Raw genomic sequence first — 13,221 nt, 5'->3', positions numbered from 1 at the left:
TCATCACACCACACCTCTGCTTAAAACCCTGTAATGCCTCTGCACTGCCTTCAGGATAAAGTCTAAACTCCTTAGCATTGCTTTTAACACCCAGCCCCCACTTGGCTTTCCAGCTGCATGCGTTGCCCAGGCTGGCAGCCCCACTGAACCCCTTGCACACTGAACCCCAAGTGCTTCTCATTCTCTTACCTCCAGGTCTTTGCCTAGAACATTTCCCCGCCCTTCTTCACAGTTAGCTCATCTGCCTTCCAGGTGTCACCTCAGATGTCACTTTCCTCCAAAAGCCTACCCCATCACCCAGGGCCAGGCTGGGTATTCTTCTGTCCTCCAAACGACTGTCTAGTTTTACCCTATCACATTTCTTGTCATTTTATCTTGTAATTGCCTGTTTATATGTATCTTCCACTCCAGACAACAGGCTCCTTGAGGGCTGGAATGTTTTTTGTTTTTTGGGTTTAAATCTTTTTTTTTGGGGGGGGCGGTTATTTATCATCGTGTGCCCAACACCAGCGCCTGACAGACACTCAGTAGTTACTGAATGAATGACAGATGCAAAGATGATAGAAGTTTCAGGGGGGTAACTTCCACTCTATGTACTGAAGAACTTGCTAATACCTGGTTTGGTTACACAAAAAGGAACAGACGGACCCACAAAGCACAGTGAAAGCCCCGTCCCTGTAAGTATCCAGAGCCCAAGTGGCCGTCGGCAGGGAGCTCCTTCAGATGGCAGGTGGAGTACATGCCCTCCGCTCATTTCCCATCTGCAGGAAGGCACAATTAGATTCACTTCTGGGGACAAAAGATCTGGGTTGGGGTCCCAGTTCTGTATTTACTGTGAGACCTTGAGCCAGTCACAGCCTCTCTGAGCTTTCCTTATCTGTAAAATAGAGATGACACCTGCACTGCCTACTTCAGATTTTGTGAGAACCAAAGGAGATCACGTATATGAAAGTACTTTGTAAAAGCCTTAAAATGAAAGGTACTGTTATTATTTACCACGTCATCTTCAGGACTTGCAGCTGCACTAACTTTAGCTTTACAACTGCATTAGAAAACCAAGTGCCATATGGAAAGTTTTACTGCTGCAGGCAGAGCTGAGAATTAGAGCAGAGAAATCTAGCTCTTCTGTGCCATGCCACTGTCCTAGGGAAAAGGCAATCGTGGGGATCAAGAGCACCTGTTGAGCTAGGATCTGTCAAAGGCCCATTGTTCCTGCCATCAGAGAGATTCCTTGGAGCCTATTACTAAAAAAGGGGGAGTAGGGCCCCAAAGTCTTAAATCACTGTGAAAACAGCAGAAACAAAAACTACAGACATACGCAATAAACCTTCCCTGTGGGCCCCTTGATTTACGCTTAGTCAAGAACAGTTGACAGCATTTCACTTCCCCTTTGGCAAGACAAACCCAATGAAACCGTTTAATTTAAAGGCTTTTTATTAGGAACCAGGGGAACGAGCTGCTTATCCCTCTGTAACAGTCTAGAGCAGGTCATCAGGCCCAGGAAGGAGACAGTGTCAGAGATGCTGTGGTGTGACTTGCTGCACTTGCTCAGGGCCTGGAAGGAAAGGCGGCGACGACGGAGGGCGGCAGGAACTGGTGTCAGCCAAAACACCAAGAGCCTGGGGGGGAGAGCCCTCTGCCTTCCTTCCCACCCCGCCCGAGGCTGGAGCGTGCCGGGAGACAGAGAACGCGGCTGGAGTGGGCAGAGCAGCAGTGCTGGCCGAACCCTGGCTCCATTCAGTGCTGCTTCACTTGCCTGCCCTCCACTCTTCTTGCCGCTTAGTGATTAGGTATTTGAAGAACTCATACACAGACCACGCGATGGCTGTGGAGGGGATCTGGTAAATTACTCTAGCCTGCACCCCTCGGAAGTAGGCGGTCACCCCGCCGACTTGATACACCGTCCTGAAGGCACTAGCCATGCCTGTGATGTGTCCTGTAATGTTTGAGTTCAAAGCCAGGGATTCCTGGGTGTTGAGCAGTGTTTTGCAAACGTCCAGTGGGGTTGTGGCAGCGGCAGCTACAGCTCCTGCGCAGGCTCCGGAGAGGACGTGGGAGCTGGGGTTGTACCGTCTCTGGGGGTTAAAGTGCTCCTGCAGGAATTCATAGGTCATGAAATGAATGGCTTGGAAGGGAACGTTCATGGTTAGCTGCGTGGTGTAGCTGCGGTAAAAGGCCCCGGCCCCTTCATTTTGCCACACTGCCCGTACACAGTCTGTCACCCGGTGGTACGGTGAGTTGTACATTTGCATCCTCTGCTTCACCACTGGCGGTGCCATCAATGAGAAGAAGGGAGTGGTGACAACAATCAGCCGGTGAGCAGGAGTGTCCAGATTCGGAGTCCCAAGTCAGTGGATCAGCCAATGGATTGGAGAGAGAAAAAAGTATGAGTGAATTGTCAGCCTGATTAGTGAAGGTTTCCCTTTTTTGAGAGGAGGGGATAGGAGAGGGTGATAAAGGGCTAAAAAGTAATGGACCCAATTCTAGTAGGATTTCTTTAAAACCAGCCAATTAATATAGGATATATCTACAGTTTAGACTCCAGAGGGTTTCCTTGAAATAAGTACCTACCTATTATCGTTACCATCTTACCCTTTCGTAACTCTTAAGACAAGAAGTGATTCAGTGGCAGTGAACATAATAATGAACACAGAGCCCTAACAATCCCAATCCTCAGGTACACAGAACACTGAACTCTTACAACATGAGGATGTCATCCTTCCACAGGAAGAGAAGGGCTACCAAAACCAAAATTCTTAGTCAAGAAGCGTATGGCTTTAGTTTCCAAACATCTCCTACCCCCTCAGGTAGATACATGGTATAAGCTCAGGTATAATCTTCAGCTTAGCTTTGGCTCTTTCCTTGCCATGGCCTTGCCCAGACAGGTAAAGAACTGGAACTTTAAGGAACCTGGCAACTGTGCTATATCCTTTCATATTTGTTTGGGTACCTCATTCTCCAACTGAAAAGCCAAGATCCAAGCAGCAGTGCAGGGACTAAGCTCTACCAATGTACCTTTCATTCCTATCTCAACCATTCTTCATTCCAACAAGATAGGCAGTATTTTCAAATGTCAGAATCCATCTTCACCTTTCTGAAGAAAAGTGAAATAATTTTGCTAAATTTTTTACATCAAATCCACTATAAAGCGGACTTCCAGGAAGGCCCAGGAATAGGCCACATAGAGCCATACGTTTTCCCAGGGAAACCCCAGGTGAATGAATAAATCTCACTGAATATGCTTCCTGTCTAAGGGACTCCTCCTAAGCACGGACAACATGGAGGGAGTGCCCTCTAGTGGTAAGACAACGTAACACGCCAGGATTTCCCACCAAAACTGATGGGGTGCTCCCTGGCTTTCTCCTGCAAACCAAATATAAAGGAAGAGCCCAGAGATGTAGACGCAGCTGCCCACAGAGGGAAAGGGTGAGGAATCATTACCTTCTGCTGGATTCATGGCTGCATCATGAAGTAGTGTTGCCACACACCCGGCCGTGCCTGTAAAGGAAAAAACAACTGCCACACATAAGGCCAGGAAAGGGTGACTGACTCATGGAGGACCCAGAGTGAAGGGGCGTGGCTGTGATAAACCACAGCAGGGAAAGGGAAAGTTAAGAGCCAGTTTAAAAGGTGGGAACCCACTGCTTCTAAATGCCTGTTCAGAGAAATGAAGATACTTGTTCCCTCTAACTTAATAAGGCCATCAGGGCTTCCCCTGGTGGCGCAGTGGTTGAGAGTCCGCCTGCCGATGCAGGGGACACGGGTTCGTGCCCCGGTCCGGGAAGATCCCACATGCCGTGGAGCAGCTGGGCCCGTGAGCCATGGCCGCTGAGCCTGCACGTCAGGAGCCTGTGCTCCACAACGGGAGAGGCCACAACGGTGAGAGGCCCGTGTACCACAAAAAAAAAAAAAAAAAAAAAAAAAATAAGGCCATCAATCTACCTTCCACAGCTACGACAGGAAGGCCAGGAAGAGTCTGAGAAACAGCCCAGATTTTTTTCAACAAAGATGGCTCTGAGAATGAATGCAGCTCATGCCCCGGACAGGAAGCAGTTACACTGTGGCCAAGGGATGCCAGCACATCAACCGCTTCCAGAGGCGGGAGAGCACGAGGGGCAGGTGGTCAGATCTCCACCACAGAATCTCACCTTCTATCCTGCTGCCCCATGCTGCCCAACCCCAGTCTCCAAATCCTAACATCTGTCCACCTAGACCTTTCCCTCAGGTCCTGAACTACCGTATCCCTCACCCTCTCCTCTCCACTTTCACTTTGGTTTTCTCCAGGCTGCCATCCCTTCCATTACTTCCACACAATCTCCAACCCCCTGGTTTCTCTGTACAGAAGCCCCCTGGCCCCAGCACCATTCACTTGTTGAGGCCTTGTCATGTCCTCCATGACACAAACTGCCTGTGGGCAGCTGGGATCCTGAAAAGGTGAGGCGAAGAGCTGAGGCTCCACTGATGTCTTCCTTGGGTGGCTGGGTTACCTCCAATCCTGCCCCGAGGAGTGGGATACCACCCACCTACCAAGAAATACATAATGGGGGCAGTTCAGTGTGTGTCTCCACATTACCAGGGCATCAGAAGCTGATACCAGGGAGAAAATGAGAGGAAAGAGTCAAGCTGGTACGTAAGGGAGGATATTGTAACCCTTTGTTGAGATGCCCCAAAGAAGGGGTGGGGCTGGAGCAGCCCATTGTCTGAGAACATCAGGTTTGGAAGTCCCTCCCCTATAATCTGGCCTACTCCAGCCCAAAGCTTCAGCTTCAAATCATGCTGAGACTGGAAAGCACTGACAACAGCAAAGCCCAAAGAGTTGGGAAAGTGGGGGAACCAGCACAGGAAGGCTCAATACCATTGGCAATATGGCTATTGCCCCCAGGGTGGATTACATCACTCAGTGTCTTTTTTAACTTTTCATAGCAGGCAAAATAGAGGGCGTGGGCAGGCCCTGCGCCAGTTGCTGTGACGTTCAGGCCTCGCATGGGCCTCCACAGCCCCTCCGTTCTTATAATCCTCCAGAGGGCCTCCAACACATTGCGATAGCGGGCAGCTGGATCAGGCTGTAGGCTCTGCATCCGGGTCTGAAAGTACAGAAAGGAGAAGTGCAATGTCAGTGATGGTGACTGCGCACCCAATCTCAACACTCAGGCTTGGGCACTGGGCAGACCTCCTACGTGAAATCACGCCAGTATGTAGAAGTGATACGTGGCATCCAGTTTTACTGCCTTCCAAATCTATGTGCAGTCTTTCCAAGCCTTGGCTGGACCTTTCTTTTTCTGGTCACCTATGACCCTACGAGTGGAACACCATTATTTTCCCTCAAAAAATCGCCCCTTGGTTAAGCGTTCTTGAACCCAGCAACATATATTAAGCCTGTGTTTCAGGAGAAGTTGCTTTTGTGTCTTAATAAACTCAGGCTAAGAGTTCTTTACAAGTGGTTTCTAAAGTCAGCTATTTACTGTCTACAACATACTTTATTATTTCTGAAGACTGATCCTGGGCCTGCTTCCTGGCCACACACTACACTGACTAATGAGACAAGAGCTCATCCTTCGATATAACCTTGATGATAATCTGGCTTCTTCAGACTATTTGGCATTGGCAGCTGGGCCTGTAAGTTAAAATTCTGGCAGTAGTAGTATTCCTAATAGATGCTGCTCTAATTTCCTGGAAAAGAAAGTTTACCCTCAAACTATGAAAGTGGAAACCAATCTATTCTCTAAAACTGAGGGAGATTCCAGATTTCTAATCTAAACTGACTGAATCCCAAAACTGGCATCAATGAATAAAATTAGTCTCAGTGAAACACAACCCTTGGAATCTCTAGAGGATTCAATGACTGGAATGAATGTATATGGTAGATACTGAAATTTGGGAAATTAATCTTACTTGAAATACTTCCCAAATCACAGACCTTCTCTGAAGGATGAGTCTCCAATGCAGATCTCTTGTCTATTGATCTATTTCAAGGTTAGGGTGGCATGGAGACTACCAGATAGTATAAAGTCAATGTCCAGGGACTTCCCTGGTGGTCCAGTGGTAAAGAATCCGCCTTCCAACGCAGGGGACGCAGGTTTGATCCCTGGTCAAGGAACTAAGATCCCACATGCCGCAGAGCAACTGAGCTCATGTGCCTCAACTAGAGCACCCGCGTGCCGCAAACTAAAGAGCCCACGTGCTCTGGACCCCACGCACCACAACTATAGAGCCCACATGCCCTGGAGCCCATGCACCACAACTAGAGAGAGAAAACCCGCACACCACAACTAGAGAGAAGCCTGCGCATGGCAACAAAGAGCCCGTGCTGCAACAAAAAGATCTCATGTGCCACAACTAAGACCCGACACAGCGAAAAAACCTAATTAATTAATTAATTAATTAAATACTAAAAAAAAAAAATCAATGTCCAGTGCCTGGAACACAGTAGGCACTCAAGATTTGTTTGTTGAATGAATGAATGAATGAAAGAATGAATGAATCTTAGCTTTGTCTGCACCAGTTCAAAAAGGCCATTAGTGAGCCAATAGGGGCAACTAACACCCAAGTACAGTTTAAATTCCTACTTCATTCCCGTCACTGATTCAATCTGGATTTAAAAGCTTGAACCTTCCTGTTGGCCATCTGAAATCCAAGAGTAATGCCTCTTCTCAAAAGCATGGGAGAAAACGAACTAACCAGATTAACAAATCCTGGTTAGCTGCAAGCAATCCACATTCCTCTAGTTATTTTCTCCTTCCTGCTACCAACAAAGAACTGGTAGCCTAAAAGATTACGTTCAATCAGAAATACACAATATCACTTATCACAATATGACACATTCTTTTCTACTTCTCAATTAAAAAAAAAAAAAAAGGACTTCCCTGGTGGTGCAGTGGTTAAAAATCCGCCTGCCAATCAGGAGATGCGGGTTTGAGCCCTGGTCTGGGAAGATCCCACATGCCGCGGAGCAACTAAGCCTGTGTGCCACAACTACTGAGCCTGCGCTCTAGAGCCCGCGCACCTAGAGCCTGTGCTCTGCAACAAGAGAAGCCACCGCGACGAGAAACCTGTGCCCCACAATGAAGGGTGGTGCTCGCCACAACTAGAGAAAGCTCGCAGCAATGAAGACCCAACACAGCCAAAAATAAAAAACAAAAACAAAAACAAAACTAATCTAGTATTGGGGGAATGTTTAGAAATTGCACTGTTCTGCTGGAGTCAACAGCATATTTGGGTAACCAGTCTTAAAGGTCTGGCCTCAGAGGCCTGGAACCGTTTACCCACAAGAGAAACCTGGACTGTGTGTAAGTTACAGTGAAAATTTTACACACACGTCTAAATCTAACTCACAATTCTAACTCAATGAAAATACACCCTCATGGAGAGGACCCAGGCATAAGCCAAACCAAATATACAAACAGATATGGCTCCCCAAATTTGTGGGCCAATCAGTCTCTTTCACAGAAAGATGAAAACCTCTTAAAGATGAAATCTCTAAGTACTAATTAGTGAATAGTCTTCAACATAAAAAAAACCACTGCCTGACTTTGAAGAAAAGCCAAACAGGGGGCTTCCCTGGTGGCACAGTGGTTGAGAGTCCGCCTGCCGATGCAGGGGACGCGGGTTCATGCCCCGGTCTGGGAAGATCCCACATGCCGCGGAGCAGCTGGGCCCGTGAGCCATGGCCGCTGAGCCTGCGCATCCGGAGCCTGTGCTCCGCAGCGGGAGAGGCCACAACGGTGAGAGGCCCGCGTACCGCAAAAAAAAAAAAAAAAAAAAAAACCCAAACAGGTAAGTAGCTTGGTAAGACAAGTCACACTTGAGTCAGAAAGGCTGAGTGGGAGACCCAGCTTTGCTAGCTGTGTGGTCTTGGGTATGTCACTTAACCTCTGAGCTTCAGCAATGTCATCTGTAACATGAGACTAAGAATGGCTGGCTCAGAGTGCTGTTGTGGAGATTCAGAGTTAAGGCAAGTAAAAGCCATTGCTAATTTATGCGGTGCTAGAAATATAAGGCTTTTTATTGTATTCAACTGTGTTTCTCAGAAATATTAGTTCATATCTCAAAATTTACAGATCATGGCAGTGTTGTCTCATGTATAAGTCATTTTGCAAATATGCATGGGCAACTAACTGTTCTTTAACCACTAACAAACCAGGCTTGATTTTGTATTTTTTGTTTTCATTTTAAAGTTCCTCTGTGGCTATGATTTATATGTCCAGCTGTTCATCTAAAGGTCATGTTTAGGAAGGAGCACACCTGTGAAATTCTGTGCCTTGCTTGGTTCTGGAAATCTCCTTTTGGGAGCCTGTATGGAAGGCTTGGGAGTCAGACTGGGTTTAAATCATGACTCTGCCACTAACTATGTGACCTTGGGTAAGTTACTTAACTTGCCTGTTTTCTTCATCTATAAAATAATGAAAATGGTATCTACTTCATGAAGTTGTTCCAATGATTAAATCAGTAAATATTAAGGCACATCAGATAGTGCTTGACAAACATGAGCAATTGCCATTTACTGAATCCTCATTATTAGATATAAGAAAATCAAATAAGCCAATGTTTCCATTTCCTAACTGTCCACTGGTGAATGTATGTAGATAACCATTGACATCTGGAGTTTGGAAAAGATTTACTTCCCTTTGTTCTTTCCCTCCTTAACTTATTATATAAGTAGATTATTTGCTTCACGACTACGAAGCCAAAAAGCAGCACCTTGGTGACAGGTGCTTAACCAGATGATTTTGAGAAAAGTTTTGAATGCTTTACGCTGTAGAACCTATCCCCTTAGATAAAGTCTGGTGCTTGTCTCTGAAGCCCAGAAAAGGAAAACTGGGATTCACTTGGGCTCCCAAACCTCCCTATTATGACCATGAAAATCGCTGGTTGACTAACTATAGCCTAGCAAGGCTATGCTGACTTCCCATGGTCCCTCCCAAGGATATTTTAAGTCGACTTGACCCTGATAAGCGGTTTGGGGGTGCACAGGCTTGCATGCCAAGAGTCACTATCAGCTTTCACTTGCAAACACTGTGGTTGCCCTTTAGGCTCCAACACAGATACCTGCCTCTAGTCTTAGGGTATGTTGGGCTGCTCTTCCTCTCCACCACCTATTTATGGTAGAAGAGGAAGAATAGCTACCCAGGGACAAGTGAACTGCAAAGCCCTTTCTGAAGGAAGAGATTTGAATTTTACTTTCATGCCTGCACAACAGTGTCTACTGTAAACAGTGTTTACTGACACGAAATCCTGATAGGCTCACCTAGTTTTTCCCTCTAATAATTTAAATCCCAGCATTAATGGCAAATGAAAATGATTCTTCTAAAACACGCTTTTGTGTTTTTGAAGACTCCTGAGCACTTTTTCCTCCAGATGAAATAATTATTTCTTTAAGGTAGTGCTTTGAGGCATGACTGTAATGTTGTATTACTAATTTTTTAAAAACAAAAATTCCAAAGCTTATGCAAATGAATAAGAACTGTTCTTCAAAACAGTTATCTTGGAAGGCTACAAGCGACTTATTCCAGCAATGCTGCTGCAGTTATGCAAAACATTTCTGGAACTCCTCTTTCCAAAATGTTCCCTCAGTGGGTTTATCAACCTCAGGAGTAAATCAGTCTCCTTGCTTTCCAGTCCTACCTTATCTTTGACCCCAATCATCATTACCCATTTTGATCTCCCACCTGAACTGCCATATTTGATTCTGAATGGTCTCATTTACTAAAACATCAACTCTGTCTTGTCACAGGACAAAGACTTGCCCCGTTTAAGGATATGTAGCCAAGCATTCCAGAGGCATTTCTAACAGAGGAAGTTATAAAATGTTTACAACAACATTAGCATTATGTAAATATATGGAGTAAGGAGATAGTCTCCTAAGGTAGTGGGACAACACTTAAATTGATAAGCTGAGGTAATATTTCTGAGGTAATATTTCTAAGTCAGTCACATTAGTACATTGTACTTTTCAAGCCATTCAATAATTTTCATTACTCTCCTTGATCTAGTTTTCATTTGATACCCATCCTGAAAGACAGCACCCTAGACTATCTTGGACTTTACTCACAGTCCAAGTATAGTGAGGTTACTTTGCAGTTAGATCATGTTAACTTTTGGATATATAGCATTAACAACTCACAGTCATTCAGCCTAGACTCTATTACATACATGTCTGAATCTTTTTTATTTGTACTTACACATATGACATTTCAATATTGTTAGAGCATTAGCCATCCTCTTACTTCTCTCTCATGGATTTTACTGTTTATTTCTATTCCTCACAATTGACATGCGTATTTAAAATTCTAGGGACTTCCCTGGCGGTCCAGTGGTTAAGACTTGGCCTTCCAATGCAGGGGGTGCAGGTTCGATCCCTGGTCGGTGAGCTAAGATTCCCACATGCCTCGGGGCCAAAAAACCAAAACATAAAACAGGTGCGATATTGTAACAAATTCAATAAAGACTTTAAAAACGGTCTACATCCAAAAAAAATCTTTAAAAAAATAAATAAAATTCTAATATCCATTTTAGCCAAGTGCATTTACCACAGTTTCAAGGGTATGGCCCTTGGTAGGAGTTACCTTGCAATGTGCTAGAATACTCCTACCAACTCGGTGTCATTCACAAAGCTTAAGGAGCACTTTCTCCATTTCCTCATCCACCTTACTAATGAAAACATGAAACGGTACTGGAACCAGGGAGCAGAAAAGAAAGACTCTGCATCTTCCAAGTAGATATTCTCCTCCTGAATATGTAACTTTTTCCTAATTTGAGAAGAAAGCATACATCCAAGAGCTGTGAGGATATTGTTTAACTATATTACCCTTAACATGTAAAGGACAAACCAGTCTCTGTCGTTATATTTATTTCAACAGTCCCCTTGGTTGTTCCTTTGCTAATGCACAAGAATAAGAACTGTAAAGAACAATGTGCTCCCCTCGTCACCCAGCTTTCTTCAGAAGCATCTGACTTCTTGTACCCACTCATCAGCCTGCTTGGTGTGGCTGGAATTAGTTTTACTTTCACACGAATCATACCCTCTTGTTGATCCCTTTTTATTTTCTTCACAGTAACATCTACTTTCCAATATTGTCATGCTTCCCTTCTAGACAACTTTTCCCTTTTTGTCAACTTCAAGTGGCTAAAGAAATACACTATGAGGTCCATCTCTCCTTGGAGGGCTGATGTGCTCCCTGCATATACACAATCCCAATCCCAGCTCAATTTTCATGTTCAGGAAATAGGTGGAGTATCATGCTTGCTGCACAGAGAAACCGAAACTTTTTCCTGAACATGGTCTTTGCCATATTATTTCCAGTCAGGAACTCTGAATTCTGACTGCACAATGATTTCCAGTCACCCATGAGTTAAGATTTAATAAGTAAATCCTTCATCTAGCTGAGAGATCCCAGATTCTGGTTCCTGCCCCATCACTTTTAAGGGAAAACACAGCAAGGAGCTTGTAAAAGCACTGGCCAGAGAACATCTCTAGCCATTAAGATCCTATTTAGGGTGTTCAGTAAGCTTTACCTTAATCAAGTTAGTAGTACTTACCTGTTCCCTTCCCATCCCACCCTATTCCTATTTAGTCCCAGTTGGGATCCAGCGTTTTGGCTGACAGATTTTCTTTCCAGAGTCCCAATTTAGATCTCACTGACGGTGAGAAATTGGTCCTGGCTTCTGAATGGGATCAGTTCCCGGCCGGGACCTTTCTTGCATAGGTGTGTGCTTCGAATAGTGTGGTGGCAGGAACCAGAAAGGAACCCTGGTCGGCTCCGGCTCTCGGCTGGGATCCTGGCTCCGGGCATGACACAGGGGTCGGGTCAGCCCCAGGTGAAGTTCGGAGCAGGGCCAGGTCTCACCTTGACGCAGTCGATGGGGTACATCACGCAGTGCTCCAGGATCCCTGCCACGGCGCCCGCCACCATGTGCGTGGTGACAGTGGCTCCAGCCGGCAGCGCCTCGTAGTCCGGGCCGGAGTCCGGATCCTGCCGTACCGGGGGCCTGCAGGCCCCGGCCTCCCCGCCGCTGGCCCCCCGGCCCACGCCCCGCTGCAGCCACCCGTCCAGCAGCGCCGACTCCCCGGGGCTCCGCCCCGGCCCAGCCGCCGGCCCCCCCGCCACACCGCCAGCACCCCGCCCCTCCAACTCCATCCACCCGGGCCAGCTGCAGCGCCCACCCCCGCCGCTGCCGCCGTCGCTGCCGCCGCTGCCGTTGCCGCCCCCAAGCCCCGTTGCGTCTGCCTCAGGCGCGGCCCAGAGAGCCCGGGGCCTCGGGCTCCCGCTTGGCCCCGAGGACACGCCCCTCTATCAGCCATTGGTGCAGCCGTCAAGCTAGCCCCGCCCCCGGCTTACGTAGAAAAAATAGGTCTGTGGTATTAGTAAAGTTGCCTGTCATTCCTCCGCCCCGCGGCGTTGCGACAGCTTAGATCCCACCCCTTCCCCTTTGATCTTGGAAGCTTCTTGTTTATTGGCCACTTGATTGGCCAACATGTAAGATCAACCCGCCCTCCGACTTTTCTGGAGGGCGGGAGAGACTTAAGGCTGAACTTTGATAGGCTCAACGACTCTTGATACTTTGAGCGCGGGCATTGGCCAGTTTTATGTCGGGATCCGATTGGCTACAGGAAGAGAGCGAAGCGCCCAGGGGCTATCGAGGGGGAATTTCGGGCCCTGACTGGCGCCCGTAGAGCTGTGGGTGCTGCAGGCTGGATCGTGTCGGGGGAGGAGGGGAGGGCGGTGCCTGGCATTCAAGGTCAAACCGCTAACGGATGCGGTTAGGCCCCTTCTAGAGCGCCCGTCCCGAATTCCGGGACTCGCGGGTCGTGTGCTGGCGGGTGGCTTTGGCCCGAGAACTCTGTTCCCGCGGGATCTCGGACTGGCGTTGGGTGGAGCGGGCCGGGGCCGGGCATCCCCTGGCGAGGCCCGCCGGCATGTCGGGAAAACTGTTGCGACATGCAGGAGGAGGCCCGTTAAACTCCGGTCAGGTCGGGAGAGTTGACCTCTCCGTGCTGCGCGCGGGCGGACTCCTTAGGGCCTGATGCTCCTCAGGCCCCAGCGCCCGGCACTGGGCTTACCCCGGAGTCGCCAAGTAAACCCCGCAGTTGTTGAGTGAATGAGTTCTCCGGGGACATGCTGTCGCTCGGCCCTGCGCCAGGCCGAGAGCTGGAGGCGGGGAAGGGAGACGTCGAAATGGGGTTGGGACGATTCAGAGACGACGACAGGTGGGGAGGCTGGGCAG

The 13,221-nt window shown here is 47.6% G+C and overlaps 1 protein-coding gene across 1 annotated transcript; it reads right to left on the bottom strand.

Moving 5' to 3' along the window:
- Positions 1-1,416: 1,416 nt before the first annotated feature.
- On the bottom strand, positions 1,417-12,149 carry SLC25A28 (solute carrier family 25 member 28). Its single transcript, XM_081249926.1, has 4 exons — positions 11,844-12,149; positions 4,856-5,084; positions 3,442-3,498; positions 1,417-2,266 (listed from the first exon to the last, which is right to left on the bottom strand). The coding sequence occupies exons 1-4, from the start codon at positions 12,132-12,134 to the stop codon at positions 1,749-1,751; spliced, it is 1,095 nt and encodes a 364-aa protein (XP_081106052.1). The 5' UTR covers positions 12,135-12,149; the 3' UTR covers positions 1,417-1,748.
- Between the last annotated feature and the right edge of the window lie 1,072 nt (positions 12,150-13,221).

Source organism: Mesoplodon bidens (genome assembly GCF_964165515.1).
Source record: "Mesoplodon bidens genome assembly, chromosome: 1".
NCBI classification, from domain to species: Eukaryota; Metazoa; Chordata; class Mammalia; order Artiodactyla; family Ziphiidae; genus Mesoplodon; species Mesoplodon bidens.
The sequence above is the reverse complement of the archived record's forward strand: the minus strand, read 5'-3'. Positions and strand labels throughout refer to the sequence as shown.

Bases quoted from the DNA above. Each gene is read 5' to 3' on its own strand.
- SLC25A28 (XM_081249926.1), bottom strand. From the start codon at position 12,134: ATGGAGTTGGAGGGGCGGGGTGCTGGCGGTGTGGCGGGGGGGCCGGCG. The intron at 5,085-11,843 runs GTGAGACCTGGC...CTGTACTTTCAG, and splicing joins ACCCCATCGACTGCGTCAAG to ACCCGGATGCAGAGCCTACA. The intron at 3,499-4,855 runs GTATTGAGCCTT...TTTCCTTTACAG, and splicing joins CAATAGCCATATTGCCAATG to GCACGGCCGGGTGTGTGGCA.